Source organism: Gastrolobium bilobum, unplaced genomic scaffold (genome assembly GCF_033153095.1).
Source record: "Gastrolobium bilobum isolate Gb01-03AN ecotype WA unplaced genomic scaffold, APGP_CSIRO_Gbil_v1 utg11595, whole genome shotgun sequence".
NCBI lineage: Eukaryota > Viridiplantae > Streptophyta > Magnoliopsida > Fabales > Fabaceae > Gastrolobium > Gastrolobium bilobum.
Window position 1 is genome coordinate 239,044 of NW_026898316.1, and position 17,767 is coordinate 256,810.

Here is a 17,767-nt window from a genome sequence, read left to right on the forward strand (position 1 = left end):
GCCAAGCCTTTAATAGGCTAATAGGCCATTATAAACTCTAAATATTTTACATAGACTTAGGCTAGTAAGATCAAAGTCTGACCTATTTAGACCCCTACTCTTGATGTTGAAATCCATTGTACTACAAATAACCTTGAAGAAACAATCAATGAAGGAAAAAATATTTCCTAGCAGAAGCATGCCAAGGTGATTTAATGTGATGTGACACCATAATTATCTACATTTCTTAGTGATAGTATTTTTTATAATAAAATAAGAAATTTGAGATTTTAAGATTTTTACTAAAACATAATGTTCTGAGATGGAATGTTTTGAAGTCCTTGATGAATTTCATAAAGAGAAAATATATATGGTAAAACAAAAATCCTCTTTTTTGTCGCCATAAGTATGTTTTTTCCTTTTTTTTATGGGTATTTAATTCATGGAAAGCTAGTATTTAGGGGAGCTACTTGGGGGCGTTTGGTTGAGGAAATTTTTTTGGAATAGTAGGGAAATGTAATAGATAGAGAAATGATTGGAAAGATAGATAAAGTGAGATAGGTAGAAAAATATAAAAAAAAGTTGTTTGGTGGGGAAAAACTTTACTGGGAAAATTAGGTAACTTTATGAAATCAACAGTGCATTAAAAGTCAAATAACCGGTTTTCCGAAAAATCCCACCTTCAAATTGGGTTTCTAAACAGTGCGGATATCTATGTTTCTCATAAATCCATACAGATTGGATAGATGGGTTTTTGGTGAAAATACGTTGAAACAAACATGGTGTTTCTAAAAGCCATACTTGAGAAACATAGATATCCATTGAAAAGCTCCCAACCAAACACCTCCTTATGTCTTTTCATATTAAAATTTATACATCTAAGTTACTTTGAACTTCTTTATGTTTGTTGTCATCAAGGGGAAGATTGTTAGCCAAAGGTACCATTTTTAATTAACTTTACGATGATAATAAACAACTACGCACCAAGGTGCTCATGATTTCTCGGCTACCCATTGAAGGACGGAACTATGAAATGACCTCAAGTACACTTGGGGGGCAATCCTCGCAAACAATTGCAATTAAGACTAATCTTGCCACCGAAGTCACCAGATAACAACCTCCAAGACTTTGATCTTAGGTTCTTTTCAAGACTGATGAATCCAAAATCCAAGGCGGCCAAATCCACCAAAAGCAAGACACAACACGTCTAATAGCAACTTGACCCCATCCGTTCAAGCCGACCTCAAGAAGCCATATCCATGACACAAAGCTTGGCCTTCTTAGACGCCTCGAACAAGAAGGATAAATGCTTTAATTTGGCAGCCAAAACTCTTAGATTATCGAACTGGGGAGCAATTATTCTGGACCCATGTTATGGGTCTCAAGTTTAGTTAAACAAATTGGGCCTAGCCCATCTTTAGGTAAAAAAACTCTCTATAAATAGAGGATTTTACCTTGCATATATGCTCTCTGGAACCTTAATCCTTGTTTGTTGTCATTGTGTGCGCACACACCTCCCTTGGCTCATTATCGTTCGTCTATGCACAATAATTTTTCACCACCTACAACTGTATTCTCCATAAACTCCGCTAACTACAAATCCTATAACAACCTTTGATCCTCATGGATTAAACAGATTCATTTGAATTTATATGTGTACAACACACTGAAGAAGAGAAAACTTGCATTTTTTCCAACATAATTTTGTGGTAAGATCCAAAGATGTGATGTGAAGGTATTGAATATTATTTTAACTCACGCTTTTAATGTGATAACCACTTGATAAACCTTTAGTTTATCTTGTTTAATGGACTAAAATAATATGAATTATCTAGTTGAACAAGTCAAAAATTAGGGTTTTAAAATGATAATCATGAACATTATCTGATTGTTGGAACTAATTAATATATTTGTTATTTTTAAAGGGATTTGATAACAAATGATTCAAATATGAAGATTTAGATAAAGAGAGATCAAATCAGAAAAGAAGATGAATCAAGGTGAAAACAATAAGATTGAATATCTTATCAAGTTGTTAGAAGTGGGAGTTTAAGCCTCATTCACAAGCTTAAGCGCCCAGACAAGTCCAACTTAGGCCCATTCCAGTTTTCTACTGCAATACGAACTCTTGACCTATTTAAAACACCATTGGGGACCAAAAATACATAACTTTTACATTGCAAAACAACTTTTGGGTGCTTGGAGGCTGAAGGAACGCGGAGGAACATCAGATTCATGTTCGTGAGCGGCGGAGACGGATCAACGTCAAGTGTTCACTGGAGATATTGAAGATCCACCAATCACTTATGGAGTTTGGGGGAGCTTTTTCTATTTTCTTTTGTTCTTGATTTTGCCATGTCCGGCTAGTTCTTTAAGTAGTTAGGGTTAGATGGATTTTAGTCGATTTATTATGTTTTGAACAATTCGCTGTGTTAATTTTCCTTTATATCATGAATGAAGTTATCTATTTTTAATGCTTTATATAGGCTTGAATCTTATATAATGATCATCGGTGAATGCATGACAATAGGAATGTTGGTGTGTGATCCATATCTGATAACTTCATCGTAAACGTTATGATTCTAGGGATAGACACAGGGTTTGCGTAATCTTTAAGATTCTTGAATTTAATGCTTGCATGCTTGGGGAATAACCGGGGAACTAGGGTTCTTCCAATATTGTAAAGGTTTTAGGGTAACAAGGGATTGAGCTCTAATAACACGCGAAAGAATTGGTTAGATTGATATTAAGGACGGTTAACGTAAAGAAGGACTTCGAATCATAATAAGGAGATTAAAGGAAATCGAACCCCTAGCTACGTTTTTATTTTATTAGTTAAATCACATCTTTAATTTCTTGTCTTTAATTCTTGCAAGTAATTAGCTTAATATTTAATATTTTAATTTTGCAATTCAAATCCTGTTTCCAAATACACTTTCGATTGTCCAACTAAGTTTGCGATAGTGAATTAGTGCTTGAACCGTAATCCTCGTGGGAACGATCTCTTACTTAATCATATATTACTTGTACGATCGGTGCACTTACCGTGAGTAGCAACACCACTACAATATTTATCTTCAAAGCTTAGTAGATTTCTCAAGGATCTACTAGAGTATAAAGATCACTTATTAGTAATTTTGTTCCTTCAAGTAACACAATACAAGCTCTTCCAAAGCCTTTACTCAAGTTTGCAATACCAGAAATCGTACAAACAGTTGTCTTAGCCAATTGCAGTTGAGAATTTTTTTTTTTTTTAACTTTTCAGGATGGTGTGTGTCATTACATTGTCTCTCACAGGAGGAATCTTCATCATTAATCTTAGCATCAAACATATTTATTTGTATTTTCTTCAAAAGAAATAAATTAGATAAATAAGTATCATATTTATGCATAAATAAGTTTAAAAAAGGTTCGTTTATCTTATTTTATATGTAATATTCTAATCTTTTCTCTTTAATCTGATTTTATTTATTTTCTCTCTCTCTTCATCTTATAAAAGATTTTGGTATTTTTAATTCTGTGACATTTACATCATTTTACATGACATTTGATGTTCAAAGTAACCACCAGAGTATTGATGCATTAAAATGTAATCACCCTTCTATTTATATTTAGATTACTATATAAAAACATGGTTTGTATGAGAAAATTAACCATTAAAATTTGTAATATTCGCATATTTTCCCTTTGATCATTCTCTATATCTCTCTTTATTTTGTAACAGTTTTAGGTATTTCTAATTTTTTTGACATATACATCGTTGTGCATAACTTTTCTTATAATATTTTACAAACAAAAATCCATAAATATCTAAATAAATAAGGGTAATATTTTCAACTACAAAAAGATAAAAAATAATTTAAATCAACAATCACTAAATCTCTAGAAAAGTCAGCCTTATTCTTGCCCGTGAAGTTATTCCTTATAAATAAGTGAAGAAAACGAACAAGGCTAATACTTGGTTTCTAAGTTTCCGATATATATTATTTTATTCTTCCAGCAATGAGACGATGACGCGTCACTTAACATTGTTAGCTATGAATGCTTTTTCATTAGGCCGACCGACGTGTTCCCACCGACTTTTTGACCTGTATAGTTTTTTTTTAATAATTAATTATCAAATTGATCTTATTTATAAATTATTTTAAAAATTTAATTTTTCTAGAAAATATAACACTGATCTGTTCCAGTTTGACTGTTGATCATAAAGTCTACCTGAGTACCCCCTCTTTACTCGGGTATTTTTTAAAAATTTTATCCTACCCAGATAGGAAAGGGATACCCGGGTATATGTCATAAATCTGAAAAAAAATGTTTGAATTATTTACCTGGGTAAAGAGAGGGGTACCTCCCTCCCTACCTGGGTAAATAATTCAAATATTTTTTTTTCAGATTTATGACATATACCCGGGTATCCCCTTTCTATCTGGGTAGGGTAAAATTTTCAAAAAATACCCAGTAGGAAGGGGGCTACCCGGATAGACTTCATGGTCAATGATCAAATACGAGCAGATTGAAGTTATGTTTTCTGGAGAAGTTAAATTTTTGAAATAATTTATAAATAAAGTCAATTTGATAATTAATTATTAAAAAAAAATATAATGATAAAAAAAGAAAGACTGTTCCCACCCCACCAATGTTGTGTCGTACGTTATCCATGAAATTTCTTAGCTGCGAGCAAAGTTTATGTGCTCCGGGAACATAAATCATTCGGTGAGAGTGTAATTAGAGAAAGACAGAAAAGATTAAGTAGAGACGAGAGAGAAAAAAAAAATTTAATTCAGGTGTTAATTTTTTAGTGAAAGAATCATGATAGTTCTGGACCACGTTAAAAAAATTTCTTCGCTGCTCACTACTACTGACACAGTTTTCACAAATAAATATTTAAAGAATTTTATTACCGCGCCTGATCTTAAATACAGCTCAATAAATATATATTACATTTTATTAAATCATTTTCATCACTTAAACAAAAATGGATTTTGTTATCGAGTGTATCGTGGCATAACTATTAAAGAATAAACAAAAAACAAAATTATTGAATAAAAAAATTAATATCATAAAATTTTAAAAATATTTATTATTTTGTTATTTTTTTTAAGTTACTAGCAAGTAAAAATAATAAGGCATAAGATACTATGTATATCTCTTTTTATTCATACTTTACCAACTCATCTCTAATACCATTATATCATAATTTCAATTAATCTTTACCATTTATCTCAACTAACATTCACCATTTCTATCTCCTTCTAAAATTATGATATAATAATATTGAAAATGAATAGGTAGAATAAACATAAAAAAATAAAATACGTACAATATCATATCCCAAATAATAAATGTTATTTTTATGAGTTTTTTGGTATTCCTAATTTTGTGTGATATAAATTATATGAAAAAAATTCACTCTTTCTTTGATAGATTAATTGTTCGTATCTAAATTGACATATTTTTTTTTCGTTTTAAAAGCTTTCTTATTTAAAGTGTTATATATTCCTAATATAACACTTAATTAATCAGTGTATTTATTAAGTGGTTGTGGATGCCCAATAAGAGAAGGGAATATGGTTTTCTTAGCCACGAAGAACATTGGTTGATGCCCAATAAAATAAGTACATGATCATGTTTTTTTTTCAACACGAGAGGATCCATAACAAAGGTTGATGCTTTTTTTTGTTTTTGCCTAAAAACCCCCTATAAGTATCACCTGCTACCTAGTCTTGCAATTGTCCACGTTAAGTTAAAACTCTGTGTGCTTAGTGGTTACGCAGTGACAAAATATGGCAGAAGTTGCACATGATGTTCACTCTCTCCTCTCTTCTCCCGAAAGGGACTTTCTTCTTCGCAACAACGGCGATCAGGTACCATCACTTCACAACTCTTTTCTTCTTCTTCTTCTTTTTTCTTCTTTTTTCTTTAAGGATCTGTCATGGCTTTGATACTGATGTTTTGGTCAATGGCATCCTTAAAAGTTTTTGTAGTTTTTTGTTTTTTGTTAGATTTTGTTAAATTTGTATCTGATGTTGAGTTGTTGACTCTGCTTATGCTCTTTATGTTGATGTGATAATTGTAATTGCAATTAATTAGTTTATGTTCATGGCATATGTAATTAAGAGCTAATTTGGAGCCAGATAGGGTGCTGAGTTGAACAAATAGTGGTTTGGGTTAAATTGAGTCCTCTACTTTGTGGGAGTAGAAAGATGCGCTGGCAAATAGGGTGCTGACCTTGAAGTTTCAAATGCAAAAATTGAAAAAAAAAAAAATGAGGATTTTTTTTTAATGGAGTAGTAATTGGTTATTCGATTCTTGATCATAATTGAATGGAGAATCATATTTGTACTCATACTGGTGGAAAATTGTAGTGTGATTTCTTGTATTTTGAAATTCCCAGGTTAAAATTGACAGCTTGAAGGGAAAGAAACTTGGTTTATATTTTTCGGCATCATGGTGTGGTCCATGTCAAAGATTCACCCCTACTTTGGTGGAGGTGTACAATGAAATCTCTCCAAAAGGTGACTTTGAGGTCATTTTTGTCACGGCTGACGAAGATGATGAGTCCTTTAAGGCTTACTTTTCCAAGATGCCGTGGCTTGCTATCCCATTTGCTGATTCAGAGACACGCAGTCACCTTGATGAATTGTTTCATGTGAAGGGGATTCCCCATCTTGCATTAGTTGATGAAACTGGGAACGTTGTCACTGAAGATGGAGTTGAGGTAATCCGTGAATATGGCATCGAAGGATACCCCTTTACATCAGCAAGGATCCAAGAGTTGAAAGATCAAGAAGAAGAAGCTAGGAAGAACCAGTCCTTGAGATCTATCTTGGTCTCTCCTTCCCGTGACTTTGTGATATCATCTGGTGGAAAGAAAGTAAGTGACTAACTTCACTCTCTTTGTATGAGATAGCAGTTTCCTTTAGTTGATGTTTGGTTGTTTACCTCAAAACGTATTGTTCATTTCCGAATTTGAGTTTTCCTTTCATGTACACACAGATACTTGTCTCTGAGCTTGAGGGCAAGACAGTTGGTCTGTACTTCTGTTTGACTTCATACAAATCATGCAGTGACTTCACTCCCCAGCTTGTGGAGGTTTATGAAAAGCTGAAGGCAAAGGGGGAGAACTTTGAGGTTGTGTTGATATCCCTAGATGATGATGAAGAATCATTCAAGAAAGAATTAGAAAGTCTTCCATGGTTATCCGTGCCTTTCAAGGACAAGATCTGTGGGAAGCTGGTTCGGTACTTTGAGCTCTCAGCCCTTCCCACTGTAGTTATTATTGGGCCAGATGGGAAAACTCTTCATTCTAATGTTGCCGAGGCTATTGAGGAGCATGGGATTGCTGCATACCCTTTCACTCCTGAAAAGTTTGATGAACTCATTGAGATAGCAAAGGCCAAGGAGGAAGCTCAAACCCTTGAGTCAGTTTTGGTGTCTGGGGATAAAGATTTTGTAGTTGGGAAAGATGGGGTGAAGGTAAAACATTTTTATTATATAAATTAATAATATGTGCTGTTGACTGTATCTTCCCCCCTTCCTTGCCCTTCTTCCCTCATTGGTAGAATTCTACCCTCCCTCTTTCTCTCCTTTCCTTCTCTCTCTTTGCTGTGATATTAACAAGTTAGCATATATTCTGATTTCAGATTCCAGTGTCAGAATTAAAGGGGAAGAACATCCTCCTCTACTTCTCAGCCCACTGGTGTCCTCCATGCCGCGCATTCCTTCCTAAACTTATTGATGCATATCATAAGATTAAGGCAAAGGACAATGCATTTGAAGTCATTTTCATCTCAAGTGACAGGGATCAAGCCTCCTTTGATGAATTCTTTGCAGGAATGCCATGGTTGGCACTTCCCTTTGGGGACTCGAGGAAGGCATTCCTGAGTCGCAAATTCAAGGTATCTGGCATCCCCATGCTTGTGGCCATCGGATCAAGTGGCCGGACTGTCACAAAAGAAGCTCGAAATCTGGTTGCGCTTCATGGGGCAGAAGCTTATCCTTTCACTGAGGAGAGAATAAAAGAAATAGAGGCAGAATATGAAGAGATTGCAAAGGGGTGGCCTGAGAAGGTGACACATGAAACACATGAGCATGAGCTTGTGTTGACTCGCCGTAGAATTTTTAACTGTGATGGTTGTGATGAAGAGGGACATATATGGTCATACTACTGTGAAGAGTGTGACTTTGATCTCCATCCAAAATGTGCATTGGAGGTCAATGGAAGCAAAGATGACACAAAAGAAGAAGAGAAGCCCAAAGATGGATGGGTCTGTGATGGAGAAGTCTGCTCTAAAGCCTGAAATCTGGTTGTATTATTTTGGTGATTACTCTTTATTAATCAACTGAATTTGATGGCTGTTAAGACCTTTTCTAAAATGTCCTGAGTTATATGCAGAATAATTTGAATATTGGATATTGTGATGTGAATGATCTGTATTGTATGGTTTAATATTGTATCCTCTGTTGTGCATATGGGTTACTATGTCGAAAATTGTGGCTATACTCACTCCCCTTGCCATCCCGCATTCTTCATCTTTGATTGATATGAAACTCAAGGAGACATCAGATAAAACTCTGATTTTGTTCATATCTGTGAACCCTACCTGATGAGGACAAATAAACGAGACTTTTTAATACCATGGATGGCTTTGCCTTTTAGTGACAAGAAATTGCTCTGAGGTTAAGTCATGATGGCAAGAATTTTTTTTTTTTTTAACCAAAAAATATTAAAAATCTAAATTGCTTTTTATGATTAGTCTCGGGAGAAAATTCTTTTAATCCTAGTTTGTTCAATCCACACCATTCATTGTAGTTAAATATGATGGCTATGCATAAACAATGGTCTATAAACTCTTTTTTTCTTCTTCTTAATATAGAGTGGAAGAAAATGAAAACATGATTGGACGGAATGAAGTATTTTGAATTTTCCCTCACAATCAAGTGCTTAACGAGACTTGTTTCTGTGCATCATGAAAAAATCTTTTGCATGCGCGAGATTTGAACATGAAACCTCCATCACTAAGAGCCATACCGTCATCCATTTGTGCTAAACTAGTTATGGTTGTTGCAGTTGTCTTCATTTGTATTGTGTGGAAGTTTTATTATTACATTGTAATTGTTTGCGTTGTTGAATATTTCTTGCCATTACTGGAATGCTACTATATTTATTATTAATTGTTGTTGAGCCATTTGTTTGCATGGTTCACGCCTTAGGGCATAATCTAAAGTTGAGGCCTTAGATTGACTTTCACACATTCAAATCTTCCGTTGATTGTTGCCTAAGGTTCAAGCCTTAGGGACTTAAATCTTCCGTTGTTTGTTGCCTAAGGTTCAACCCTTAGGGACTGAGTTAGGATTTTGATTCCTAAGTCAGCTTTCACTTTTGGCAGGTTTAACCGATGTTTATATCTCACTTGTTTAGTAAAACCTGCAACTTTCATGGTTCTCAAAGAATAAAGTCATATCATTTGAAGAAGATAAGTTTCAATGAGATTTATTCACAAGGATTCATAATTCAAATCAGTTCAAAATAATTCATAATAACTTTGTAGATATCAACTGTAAAATTTTCTAACTTCATCAGCGTTCCAGGCGAGATTCATATCTTCACCTTTCATTATTCATGGATCCGTACTACTTACATGAATTTCACAGCAGAGACACAAGATTGAGACATGATTACGCCTGAGACATGATTCACGGACAGAGCACTTCTTTGTGTACTTTCAAGATATATAATGCATCTCGCATTATTTGAACACAACACTTTCACATGCATCAAATTATATATGTAGGCATGTGAAAAGTTTCACATAAAACGAGATGAAGTTGTAGCATGCAAAAGTTTGACCTAAAACGAGATGATGTGCTAATAACATGTAGTATAATTGCAAGAAAATAGAAGTAAAGAAATGAGTTATTTCCTGTATTTTTCAGCCATCTCGCTTGATGTGCACATAGTGATGGGAGTAGAATTTTATCTCTCCCCAAAAATGGTGCCAGTCCAACTCAAAGTGGGTTGGGCCTAATCACACATAGTTGATCAAGTGAGGATGTTGATGAAGAGAAGGAGAGATGTGTACATTGTTGTCGAGATGCTGGAGTGCTTGGCGGGATGTAGGACTGCTTTGTGAGATGGTTGGACGTAGGGGTGCTAAACAAATCAGGGCCTTTCAGGGGTCTTTGGTTCGGCTTGTGAATGCCTGAGCTTACATGTCTAAAATTGGTTGTTGGCATCAGGCTTGGACTTGTATAAAAGTTCGTTTAATAAAAAGGCCTCAGGCTCCAATTTAAATGCTCGGCCTTAAAGCCTCTCAGGCTGACCTAGTATATTATTTTTTATTATATTTTATATTTTTTATACTACTTGTAATAGTTCTCTTTTTCTCCTCAATCCATTTCACTCCATTTTATTGGTTAAACAAACTTTTTGAATGATTTTGTTTTATATTATGTTGTTTGGATATAAATTGAATTTATGAATATTCATGTAATTACTAGTTTTGTTGATTGTATATTCTGTTTGGATAAATTTTTGTTGTCTTATTTATTTTTTGTAAATAAGTCAGGCCACAGGCTGATAGTTATATTTATAACAGGTAACAGGCTTGATCAGGCTGACACATTTAAACACAGGCTTAGCCTTAACACCCCTAGTTGGACGACACTTTGCATATCTGAGTAGTTTGATAAGGACTACGGGGTACATGCAAAGGCCCTCCGAAGCTCAAGTCAGTTTAGTATTCAAGAAAGTTCAAGTATTCAAAGAGATACATCATACCTGAGCTATAAGCCTCTGTATCTATAGTGCTTGAGCGCCTTTGTTTCTCACTGTCTTTTATAAGACGATGTTCACATTTATTGGTGGAGAGTTGTGGTCTCTCTTAGGCTATTCCTTGGTGCGCAAGCCTATATTTAGTAGTAGATTAAGTAGGTACTAGAGCTGCCATCTTTTTACTGGTTCCTGATAGTGGCCAACTTGCCTAAGTCGTTGCTCTCAGCAATGATGGTTCCTTTCAGGCTAAGTCACGTTTGCTTATTGACCAAGTCTGAAACAAGATCCATGCTTCCGGTGCGAGATGGATTGCCTTTGTGGCTATGTCCCAAGGATTCTTTGGGCCTTTTGGGCCTTCTGCAATTGGGTCTCTATTTCACATGTAATAGGTCCAGATCAACTTCCAATTAGGATTATCTACCTTTAAATTTGTTTAATTCGGAGTATTTCAATAATCCTTTTCAAATATGAATTTTTTTTCTTCAAAATTTTTGTCAAATCTTGTGTTTGTTTAATTCAGCATACAACCATAAAAAATATAGTAAAATCTGAAACATCATTTTTCATAGGCTCTTTGCGAGATTATTCAATTTGTTGCTAAAATCTATGATAGTCTTGTCAATGAAGCAAATAATGTGAATGAGACGTACTTACACAAAGTGTAGAGAAAGTTGAGGATGAGGAAGATGAGCTTAGCTCGTACCACAATGATATGAGCTTAATCTTTTGGATTGAATTTGTTATATAAATAGGTTATGAATAAGAAGTTGGAAGAGTCATGTTTCTTCGTTTCCGAAAATTCGTGTCACTTCATTTGCGAAAAGTCGCACCTCTTCGTATCCGAACAGTCGCGCCTTTTCGCAATCGAACAGTCACGTCTCTTCGTTTCCGAATAGTTATGCCTTTTCGTCTCCTGACCATTCATCTCCTATATATACCTATGCCTAGTGAATTCAAAAAATAGTTTTTTGACTCTTTTCAAAAACTCTGCCAGTTGTGTCTGTAGGTGTTGTTTCTTCCAGTAGTGCCACCGTCAAAATATAGATAGCTCGTTCTATTCTGGTAGGCATTTGTCCACGAACCTTAGGCACCGTTGAGGGGGAAAAATTGCCTTAAGGACACATAGTATATAATAATGGGCTCGGGTTTAATTTTCTGCAATTTTTTCTACCTTATATATTTCTTTCTAGTTTCCTATGATGACATTTTATTCTATGTGTGATTGTTTTTCCACTGTTATCCCATAATACAAATTTTTTACACTACCACCCATAACATAATTTGCACTTTACATTGTATCAGAGCCTACGTGGTTGAGTGATTACAAGTTCGATCCTCACCACCTCCATTCTATTAATAAAAAAATTAAATATTATGAAATTTCTTAGTACAAGTAAACTGAATAAGAGCTTTAAAACACCTTAAAAGTCCAATTATCATACTTGTATGAACATGAAAGTAAATTATCTAACATTTGGTACTTCAGACATCAATGTCACTTCCTCAACATAGTGATAAAAGGGTGACTTATATAAGTTTCGTAAATAACTATCTTAAATTATAACTTTGGGAGTTTACAATATTAATTTTACATTTTTTTTGCGCCTAACACGATTTGACTATAAAACTTTCGTTATGGTAGGATTATATAAGGGCTAAAAAATATAAAATTTGTAATTTAAATAATAAATTATAAAATTAATATTATTTTCAAATATTTTACTCAACTAATACTACCAGTTGCGCCCAAACTAATGCACAATTTTTAGTTGTGCATCAAATTGGATGCAATTCACCGGAGCTTGCCATATGGCACTAAGGGCACCCTTAATGAGACGTGACAAGTTTTGATGAGTTGTACCCAATTTGATGTGCAACTTGTCAAAGCTTATCACGCGTAAAATATTTGAAAATATTATTGATTCTATAATTTATTATTTAAATTGTATACGTATAGAATCTTATTTTACATAAATTGAATATTAATTTGTGCATCACATTATGGGAACACCAAACTTCTACACCAATGGAAAGGGTTTTATATGATACACTTAAAAGTTGGCTGATTATACATGGCTCAACTAATTAATGGATTGATTTAAGAAATTTGGAGTTAAACATAATTATGGTCACTAAACATAATTACGTGTCTAAAAATTTTCTCATGACTCTAATTGAAAACTTAATATTTCTCTTTTACGTGTCTCAATTTTCTACTGAGCTGGCTTTTCTATTTACTTTGACTATGACTATCACTTTTGAGCAATAATTACGACCCACGCTTCAACCAAGCATGAGACGAAACCAAACCAGTGATTTACGAACACGTACTCACTTGGATAACAGTCAAATAAAGCACACACCGTCCAATGTGGAAACTTTTGTTTCGGGGAATAAATCTTTGGTGGTACTGTTGCACCTAAATTCAGTGCATCCCATCATTATATTGGAGGAGAGAAAAAAAATTTGATATAAAAAATAGAATTTTGACTGACATATAATATTTTCATTGATAAGATATATTGAACCTTTGGTACAACAGTATCACGAAAGATTCATTTGTTTGGGGTCCTAAACCTTTTTTCAGACAACCTTGAACATGCGTTGCACGTGCTCCTCTTACTTATCCTCTTCTTCCATTCTCCATACTTTTCAAAAATAAACAGAGAAAAAAAAAAGACTATTTAACGAAATAAAGCCTTTTCCTTTTCCAAGTTCCAAGCAAAGATCTGGGCTTGGCTCATAGGAATATACCATTGGGTGATCGTAGTTCTTACCCTGTAAGTTCACTTTGAATCTCCTCTACAGAATCAGCTTTATTCATTTCAATTTCATTACTTCACCTATCTCTTTGCTCTGCTTTTGTTTTGTTTTTTCATTGTGTTTTCTGATGGTTCATGCTTGTTCAAAATCTGGGTTGAACTTATTGTCTTGAGTTTTCTGCAGAATGTAATGCATGGTGTGCATTGGTGCTTGTGGCAATTTGTATTTAGTGTTAGCTCCTTCAATTTGGGAACTTTATGATACAACCTTATATGTTTGAATAGACTTAAAATGGCCTTAAGAAAATAAATAGTTTTGTATTCACATTATGAGTTAGATTTACCAATTTTAGAAATGTTCCAGGTTCTTATGATGGGTGAGTCAGAGGTGACAAAATTCAGCTTAAATGTCAGGAAGAATGAAAAAGATGGGTTCTCAAGGGGACTGAAACCTGAAATATCTAAATTTTTTGGGCAACTCCCTCACAAGCTTCAGAATGTTCTTAAGGTCAATCACTTATCCTGTAGCTTAAAATTTATTAGGAACCTGGATTTGCTCTTAACTGATTATTCTTCTGACTACAGTCACAGCTGAGCAGATTAGCAAAAAATGATGGAATGAATTTGGTGAGATCTCTCCAGAGAAATGTGAATAGGTCTTTTAGTGCCTCTGAAGCTGAACTGAATGAGCAACTACAAACTTGGAGAGAAAATCCTTCTTGGGTTGATAAGCCACCACAAGTAAAGGTGAGGAGCAGTTAAATGGGAAAGTGTGATTTTCTATGGAAAATGTTGGTTTCTTCATAAAACAAATGATAAATGGATTTTATTTCACACTGTAGGTAGAATAGCTTGCCTCCAAGACTGTATTTCTAACCTGTTGATCTAGGCTTGTTGAGATACTTCTAAAATTTTATAAATTAAGTATCTAATAAGGTTTTGATAAAAACCTTGGGATGTATCACTCCAAAAGTTAGCTCAAAAGGTGGGAGTGCCCAAAGTCTTATAAAGACCATATTAGTTGCCCATACAACCAATGTAGGACTTCAAATCTCATACCTTGCAAATGGGTCCTAACATTCCACTACGCTCCGCAGTTCCGGCGCTCACACGGGCTAGTTATGTGCTAGTCTTTTTACTAGCTCCGGGCGAACACTGCAATGCCGGCGTCTCCGCCCGCGCTGCTCGATTGCAACCAAGAGACGTAGTGGAAGGCTTCGATACCATTTGATAAGAACCATGGGATGCATCACCCCAAAAGCTAGCTCAAAGGGTGAGAGTGCCCAAGGCCTTATAAACCCACATTAGTTGCCCATACAACCAATGTGGGACTTCAAGTCCCATACCCATACCTTGCAAATGGGTCCTAACAGGTTACTTCAGTTCTATTAAGATATAAAAATACTTTCTAGTTAACCCCAAGGGATGGCACAGTTGGTAAGTAGGCCATGTCCAAGGAGCAAACTGTTGTGGCTGAAAGGTCACTAGTTCGATTCCTAGATGAAGCACCTTGGAGCCAATTGTAAAAACCTTCTCGCTCACCCCATGAAGGGGATTAATCTCATCCAAATGGGTAGGGACACCCTTGGAAAACCAAAAAAAAGAATACTTTCTAGTTAACTTCTATATACCTTCAAGATGGATGCTTAGTTTGTGGAAGAAATCTGGTGGATAATTCTAATCTATAAACTGTTTGACCGAACAAGGCAAACTGGTAACACATTTAGGCTAGTAAGATCCTAATTGATGTAAAAACCCAGTCTGTGAGACTTAATGAATCTAAGGAATAAAAATAATTAAGAAAATATCTATGTTTGTCTATGCCCCGGTATATATATGTAATATAATGCTCGTTTTGGCAGGTGACTGTTCCAAAAGGCACTCTTTGCAACCTCAATGTAGAAGTTGATGTTGGGCTGCCCCCTGATGCAGTATATAATATAGTGACAGATCCTGACAATAGGAGAGTTTTCAAAAATATCAAAGTATGTGATTTCAATCATCCATAATTCTGCTCACAGTGTGTTTGGTTACAACCTTCCTCGAAAAAAGTACATTAAAAAACATTCAAGTTTGCCATGGATGAAACACTCTGTTTCTTCATGAATCTAAATTTTCTTAAACTTCTAGCTTGTATAATTTGTCAACTACATTGTTCTAGCCATCTCATCAAAGTTCTGCAATTCAATTTCGCGATGTCTTTCTTGGTCAGGAAGTGATATCCAGAAAAGTCTTGGTTGATGAAGGTCATAGGCAAGTGGTTGATCTTGAGCAAGCAGCCATTTGGAGATTTCTTTGGTGGTCCGGGACTATTTCGATTAATGTTTTGGTAGATCAAAACAGAAAAGACTACTCTGTAAGGATCTGTCCTTTTAGATAATAGATGGATTCCATATTTGTTGCACATAATTATTTGAGGCATATAGAAACTTAACATAGTTAAACAACTATTATCTTTGCTCCAAGACTATCTTCTTTAACTGCAAATCTCTTTTGCTAGGGTGTTAGGTGGAAATTGAACTTTGGTAGAAGACAGCCTTAGGGGTTTCTGAAAAAGTACCACCCTCGTAGCATTTGGTCTCCCACTCTCTTGCATTAAATTAGAACTGTTAAATACAAATAGGATCAATGGCTAAGATTAAGAGTGTAGCTTAACACGGGTGTATAATAATGCTCCCCCTCCTCACAAATATCACCCACCTATCTAGAAATATGCCTAGAAATCTAGAATGTTATATATATATATATAAAAGGATTTATTATTCTTATGTTACATAACAAAGAATTTATCTCCTACACACAAATTCAAGATGGGTTCCACTCTATTTTTTTTTTCTCTCTCCCTAAAGTGGACCTCATCTGCACAAATGAGTCTATAGGAGATAGTAATTATCTTTTAGTACATGAGAAAACTATTACCCATATATGTATGTATCCTTTGTAGACATAAAGGTTGCTAGTGTCTTGACAGAATACTGTGAGTGAACTCTGACAAAAAAGGATGTATATATTACATACTGATATATAATTTTGTATCAGATGAAATTCAAGCAAACCAAGACCGGATTCATGGAAAAATTTGAGGGCTGCTGGAAGGTAGAGCCTTTATTTGTTGATGAAGCAACATGCTTTCCCTTTAAACCCATGACAAAGGAAGATTATAATGCATGTACAAGAGGGAAAGGAAGAATTGGGTCTAAAGTGAGCCTGCAACAAATACTACAACCAGCGATTGTCCCTCCCCCTCCCATATCATGGTATTTGAGGGGAATCACCAGCAAAACAACTGAGATGCTTATAACTGATCTGCTTGCAGAAACTGCCAGAATCAGAGAAGGATATGAGGCTGAAAAGTCTAAGGGAGAGCTTCAAGGAAATCCTGGTAAAAATGTGGACCTGGTTGCTAAAACAAGTAACATTAAAGAAAGATGGATTTTACGTAGAAAAAATGCAAAGCAGGGTCATAGAAGATTGCTGACTGCTAAATGATTTTCCTATGTTTATATTCTATTTTCAATTTAAGTAATCTATCTAGATTGCTCCATAGTAGTTCAGTTTACTTTGAAGGATTCTAATGTATGCATCTTATTACATAATGTCAGGATCAATTATTTTCAGCTTGTTGCATTACATTCCAGTTACATAATATTTTCTGCAGATGACTGATATTTATGACTATAGTTGGCAAAACGGGCCAACCCGGCTCGACTCGGCCCAACCCGCATTCAACCCGTAAAAAACGGGTCGGGTTAGGGTTGACCCGAAAATTAAACGAGCCAGAAAACCCAACCCAGCCCGACCTGAGCTGGGTTAGGGTTGACTCGATAATCAGCTCGCGGGTTGGCTCGGAAAAAAGCTCGCGGGTTGCATTTGTCACTTTCCTGTATGACCCTGCAATGTTCTACAGCAAACCAGATCCGTGGGTCCAAAGGTCACAGTGTACCCAGCAACTGAAAAATTCCCATAAAAAAAATGAGTTCAGATAAATATAAAACGAACTATTACCACAAAGTTACAAGTTCTACATCAAAATCGAATATATTCCAAGAGAAATGAAAACTTTTACCATCTGTATCAAGCAAAGAAAGACGTTTCTGCTTTTACTATCCAAGGACGATGATGTGAGCAAGCTTTGGAGTTTTCATATATATATATATATATATATATATATATATATATATATATATATATATATTTAATACAGTCATTTTTTTTTAATAATAAAAAAAAAATACCCAACCCGCGAGCTGGC

General features: G+C 34.9%; 2 protein-coding genes across 2 annotated transcripts; both read left to right on the forward strand.

Annotated features, from left to right (window-relative positions):
- Positions 1 to 5,637: 5,637 nt before the first annotated feature.
- LOC133314805 (probable nucleoredoxin 1) lies at positions 5,638 to 8,477 on the forward strand. The gene is made up of 4 exons (XM_061516326.1): positions 5,638 to 5,843; positions 6,374 to 6,853; positions 6,976 to 7,455; positions 7,623 to 8,477. The coding sequence occupies exons 1-4, from the start codon at positions 5,763 to 5,765 to the stop codon at positions 8,277 to 8,279; spliced, it is 1,698 nt and encodes a 565-aa protein (XP_061372310.1). The 5' UTR covers positions 5,638 to 5,762; the 3' UTR covers positions 8,280 to 8,477.
- Positions 8,478 to 13,420: 4,943 nt separating this feature from the next.
- LOC133314810 (uncharacterized) lies at positions 13,421 to 17,116 on the forward strand. Its single transcript, XM_061516335.1, has 6 exons — positions 13,421 to 13,533; positions 13,880 to 14,023; positions 14,101 to 14,262; positions 15,378 to 15,500; positions 15,728 to 15,871; positions 16,555 to 17,116. Exons 2-6 carry the CDS (start codon positions 13,886 to 13,888, stop codon positions 17,002 to 17,004), a joined length of 1,017 nt encoding a protein of 338 aa, XP_061372319.1. The 5' UTR covers positions 13,421 to 13,533; positions 13,880 to 13,885; the 3' UTR covers positions 17,005 to 17,116.
- The last annotated feature ends 651 nt before the right edge of the window (positions 17,117 to 17,767 follow it).